We start from the raw sequence: 5345 nt of genomic DNA on the forward strand, positions 1-5345 counted from the left end.
TTTTATTTATCCTTTTGTTTTTTCACGGTCTTTAAGAGTCTTTTGACTACTATTTCTCATAACATTGTATCAATATATATTAATAAAATTATATTATTATAAATTTTTTTCTAAAGACAAATCTAATTATATAATTTTTTATATAGCCAATCTTGATAGTTTCAAACGTATTAGAGGTTAAACTTTTAAAAGTTGACTGTTTGGATTCTAAAAGGATAAATAGAAAAAGAACGACGGTAGTAGATCCTTAAAAGATCTCACCGTGTCATATAGACACCTAACAGACAACTTAGTACCTAGATTAGTCGTTTAATTTTTCATTGAGGCTAAAAACAACCTAAAAGACAACACGTGCACGCTATTAGACTGCAAAATGAGCCATGCTGCCAGAAGTATTTTTTTTTACCATATCTTCTGTGGAATAATTAATGCTATGGAGAGAAGCTAGTTGGAAAAGAAGCATGAATTATGTTTTTAACACCGACGCGTCTCTGGTATGCAATCCCAACTGCTACTTTTCCTATGAAATGATAATAAACATTACAAAACTACTATTTCACGAAAATAATTTTTCACGACAAATCCCATGATATTATGTCCCGATGCTATAAGATAGTCTATAAGACCAGTCCAAATGATTTTTCTTAAATTAATGATCAAAGCTGGAGAGATTCAGCTACTGCATCGTTTATTGGACGTCGTATGTTTATATGTTTACGAACAGAGATGAACAGACAATGGAGTAACGTCCGTTCCAGGTGACCAATAACCGGCTACATGGAGGCAATCTAACCAAAGCTGATTGATTGCCTGGTGTCAGGTCCAACTGCGTCTTGGCTTATGAATTCGATCACAAGAAGTAGATAGAAGCGAACAAATTCCTTCAAGAAAGGATCTTGAAGCAACGACCCAACACGTGAGTACACAAGCACATCGCCAACAAATCCGTGAAGCACCGAACCGAGTGGCTGGCATCCACAGTCCAAACACAACATGTACCCAATTTAAGTGTTGGAAATACCCACAGCAAAAGAAAACGACTTCAGCGCCCGAGAGAGCACGTCCATGGAAGTCTGTTGGTTCCGGGCACATCTCTCATGCCCATGGAAGCCAAATTTATTCACTGCTCATGTAGCAACACTCGAAGAGAAACCTATTTCAAGTCCTGGACAGCAGGCGAGGACTTGAATTTTTACACGACACCAGTACCAGCCTATGCGTCGTCAAGAGCAAGGACACCCGGGAGGGTCTTGCCTTCCAACAGCTCCAAGCTCGCACCACCACCGGTTGAGATGTGGCTCATCTTGTCCGCCAACCCGGCCTTCTCAACAGCAGCAACAGAGTCGCCACCTCCAATGATGGTTGTGGCCCCTTTCGCAGTGATTTCAGCTAACTTCTTGGCAATCGCCTGAACAAAGAGGGACACATTTAGCTAGAAAACACAGGGACACAAATAACTACGTATGCAAGGTATTACTCACATCAGTGCCAGCTGCAAACTTCTCAAACTCGAAAACTCCCATAGGTCCATTCCAGATGACAGTCTTGGTGGTATCCAAAGTTTCACTGAAAGTTTTGATGGAGTCAGGGCCAATATCAAGGCCCATCCAACCATCAGGGATAGAAGATGCAGGAACAATCTGCAAATGTTGTCAGATGTCAGCATGAGTACAAGGTACTGGATAATAAAATACGTACAAAATGTGTTGCTAATTTTTCCATCCATCTACCAGGCAACTTGGTATGAACATTGCCACTTTTTACCAGACGGACATAGTACAATTTGAGAATCATGCCTATCTAGAGTTTCCATGGTGCATCCACATGTATATGATTTGAGAATCATGCCTATCTAGAGTTTCCATGGTGCATCCACATGTACAATTTGAGAATCATGCCTATCAAGTATATGGTTCATTTCAACAGAAATTTGTTGGTGCAGGTTCTACATTATGTTGTTACACATTAGTTCAACAAGAGACTGTATATAGGCTCATATGACATTTGCAATTAAGTGAAATTCTGACAGGGCATCATTTACATGAGCATACCTTGCTCTCAGCATCTGCGGCGAACTTGTCAGCCACTACAACATCAGTGGGAAGTAAGAGAGAGACTCCCTTTGACTTGGCTTTTTCAATAAGTGAGGTTGCTAGTTCAAGCTTGTCTTCCTCCACAAGAGATTTTCCAACAGCATATCCCTGAGCCTTGTAAAATGTAAAGATCATACCACCACCAAGGATGAGAATGTCAACTTTCGCCAAAAGAGATTCAATCACCCCAATCTTCGTTGACACCTTGGATCCACCGACAATTGCAGCGAATGGCTTCTTTGGGTTGGCAACAGCGCCAACAAGGTAGTCAAGTTCCTAAAATTTTAGAGCTCTAGTTAAAAGTTGAAAACTATATTGCAAAACCTCTCGAGAAAATAAAGTTGTAGATCATTAGAAGTTGATGCTCAGTCATTGTACAGTCATCAGGAGCTTGCAACTTGAAAAGGAAAAGCAGTACTGATTCATCACAATGGAGTATATAAAAATCAAGAACACTTATTAACTTCAGCAAATACCTTCTGCATAAGGAAGCCAGCAACAGCAGGCTTCAAATACTTGGTAACTCCCTCTGTTGAAGCATGGGCTCTGTGTGCCGTACCAAAGGCATCATTTACATAGAGATCAGCAACAGATGCCAGCTTCTTGGCAAACTCAGGGTCGTTCTTCTCTTCCTCCTTGTGGAACCTAACATTTTCTAGAAGCAGAACGCCTCCATCTGGTATAGAAGCAGCCAGCTTCTGAACTTCCTCACCAATGCAGTCATTGGCCATCACAACCTTTTATCAATGTACATAAGCAAATGAAGGAAATATAATATGAGTTTTTAATCCGTTCCAATGTTCCATACTATGTAAAAGAACAAACATGAATTATCTTTTGTAACACATACATCGACTCCGAGGAGTTCAGACAAGCGTGGGACAAGAGGCTTCAAGCTGTACTTGGGAGTAACACCTTTTGGACGTCCCTGAAAAGGTAATAGTTGCTTGTATTAGAGTGAAGAGAGACACTTATGCAGTTAAACATCAAAAGGGAGGGAAAAAACGTTTTTCCAAAGCATAAAGTAACTTTATGTGCTATATTTTTTAGTTTATAATGGAAAGTTAAGTTTCAGTTTAGGTTGACCTAAAAGTTGAAATTCACATCAGATTACTAAGGCCCTGTTTGTTTCCCTCCTTGGGTTCTGGATTGTGGATTGTAGAAGCTCACCTTGAGTGGATTGTACTATAATCCAATTATATATTTACAGAATCCACTTTCAAAATCTGGCCGTTTGTTTGTAGAATCCACAATCAAGGGCAAACAAACATGGCCTTTAACTGGTGGCTGGTCCAACAGTATGGTATCCGTGTCTTGGCTGATGGCCACAATTCGTGCCACCAGTTACAATTTATGTAGGTTTATTGTTGGTTTCCAGGAATCCAACACATAATGTCTTGGTTGCTGGGCCTTAGTTACAAAGTTAATAACCAACTGCGTCATTAAAAAAGAAGTGCCCACGTAAGGTTGAACAGCTGACACTGGTCAAACACTCAAACTAAATACCACAACCACAACGTTACGGAGATGGCTTTGAATTTTGATAACTTATGACAATTAACGAACATGTTTACCAATACATGACTAATCAAACGTGCATATTCAAGTTAAAAATGGAGTTTTGCACCATGCACCGTTATCAACCCAAGTTTCCTTTTTTTTTTTGGTGAAATCATCACCCTCACTAATACTGCGACCAAGCTAAGATATAAAAGTGATGATAGCTTTGACGGCAAAAATCCAAAGTTAGACAACATATATGAACGTATTTGCCGAACTAGACAACATATAGTCGTATTTATTAATTTAGTATCCGTATTCAGCACACGGTGTACCGAAAATGGACGCGGTACATTTTGTTTATTTCGGTACATGGTAAATTAATAAATACGACTACATGTTGTTTATTTCGACAAATACACTTAGGTATGTTGTCTAATTTTAGATTTTTACACATAAATAGAGTTCATCTGCAAGCCTACCCTTCTCCTTCCTGAATAACTGATATCGATACTACAATCTTACAGAGAACTATACCCGCAATGATACAGCAGACCCAATCGCCCAAAGGAGCATCCAATCTCACACCTCGAATACAAATTTCGACAAAAGCAACCTAGTAGGCACAGAACAGGAAATCACTGCTCACCAGATGGCTGGCCAGGATGACCTTGGCGCCCTTCTCCATCAAGAACTTGATGGTGGGCACGGACGCGCGGATGCGGGTGTCGTCGGTGATCTTCTGGTTGTCATCCAGAGGCACGTTCAGATCGGCGCGGAGGAACACCTTCTTCCCCTTCAGATCCGCCTCCGTCAGGGTGCCGACGCTCCTCTTTGTCGCCATTTCTCCCTAAACCCTGCACCAAATCCGACACCGAAAAAGTCACAAAAACGATTCGCCCACGACGCCAGGCACCAACTGAATTGTACTGATCGGGAAGAATAGAAACCTCTACCAGGAGAAGATTGATCGAATTTGTCGGGGGACTGATTTGGGTGCGAGGTGGGAAGAAAAGAAGCAGCTTTGGATACGAGGAAGGCACGGGAAGGTGCCAACTGCCAAGCTTTCTTTATAGCGGTGTGGAAGAGGCTCGTCGCTAAACTGGGGCCGCCGCCAGGAATTTATGTGGGTCCCGGAAGTCAGTGGCCAAGCGTTATGGGCGACGCCAGCGCACGAGGGTACATGTGTGCGGCGCCGTGGGTTTGCACACGCGGATTAACGGGGTGGCCTGGGGCTGGGAGGAGTATGGACGGTCCAGATTGATTGGATCAAAAAGGTATTGGTCCTTTTCTTCTTTTTATTTATTTATTGATAAAAATGACAAGAAGCTTCTGAAGTGTGATGCGTGGAAATTTGCTTTGACATGGTTGTGGACAAGCAAGTGGTTCTCGTTGTTTCCGCTTCATGTGATCCGTCCGGCTTGCTGGAATTTGGTCTATAGTTACGATAGCAATGGATCAGAGAGAGTAAGGATAGAAGTAAAACCATGTTTAACATGAAACCGTGAGTTTTAATCTGATTCAAATATGAAAGTGTGTACAGATAAAAATTGGCATCTGAATCTAGTGGATAGGATTAATCATCATGTGGTCACGCCTTCTCCCTTCTCTTGTCCACTCAGCCGTCACACTCATAGATGGCGGTGGAGAGAAAAGATTTGATCATTTGACATCTAAAATATTAGAGTATCAGCTAAATTGACATTGGATCCACTTGCATAGACTCAGAATGGCTCATGTGTTATCCTCAGT

At 41.4% G+C, this 5345-nt stretch overlaps 1 protein-coding gene across 2 annotated transcripts; it reads right to left on the minus strand.

Moving 5' to 3' along the window:
- Positions 1-980: 980 nt before the first annotated feature.
- Positions 981-4706, minus strand: LOC133927190 (phosphoglycerate kinase, cytosolic-like). 2 transcript variants are annotated; one of them, XM_062373525.1, is made up of 7 exons: positions 4550-4706; positions 4243-4450; positions 2944-3021; positions 2570-2830; positions 2052-2369; positions 1482-1640; positions 981-1408 (listed from the first exon to the last, which is right to left on the minus strand). In XM_062373525.1, the coding sequence occupies exons 2-7, from the start codon at positions 4435-4437 to the stop codon at positions 1214-1216; spliced, it is 1206 nt and encodes a 401-aa protein (XP_062229509.1). In that variant the 5' UTR covers positions 4438-4450; positions 4550-4706; the 3' UTR covers positions 981-1213. The 2 variants fall into 2 exon arrangements, with proteins under 2 accessions (XP_062229509.1, XP_062229510.1); XM_062373526.1 differs by having other exon boundaries at positions 4544-4698.
- Positions 4707-5345: the final 639 nt, after the last annotated feature.

The sequence above is a fragment of the Phragmites australis genome, chromosome 8 (assembly GCF_958298935.1).
Source record: "Phragmites australis chromosome 8, lpPhrAust1.1, whole genome shotgun sequence".
NCBI classification, from domain to species: domain Eukaryota; kingdom Viridiplantae; phylum Streptophyta; class Magnoliopsida; order Poales; family Poaceae; genus Phragmites; species Phragmites australis.

Excerpts from the sequence above, each read along its gene's own strand:
- LOC133927190 (XM_062373525.1), bottom strand. The coding sequence starts at position 4,437 with ATGGCGACAAAGAGGAGCGTCGGCACCCTGACGGAGGCGGATCTGAAG. Across the intron at positions 1,641-2,051 it reads CCGCAGATGCTGAGAGCAAG|ATTGTTCCTGCATCTTCTAT; the intron begins GTATGCTCATGT and ends CAACATTTGCAG. Across the intron at positions 1,409-1,481 it reads AGTTTGCAGCTGGCACTGAT|GCGATTGCCAAGAAGTTAGC; the intron begins GTGAGTAATACC and ends CTCTTTGTTCAG.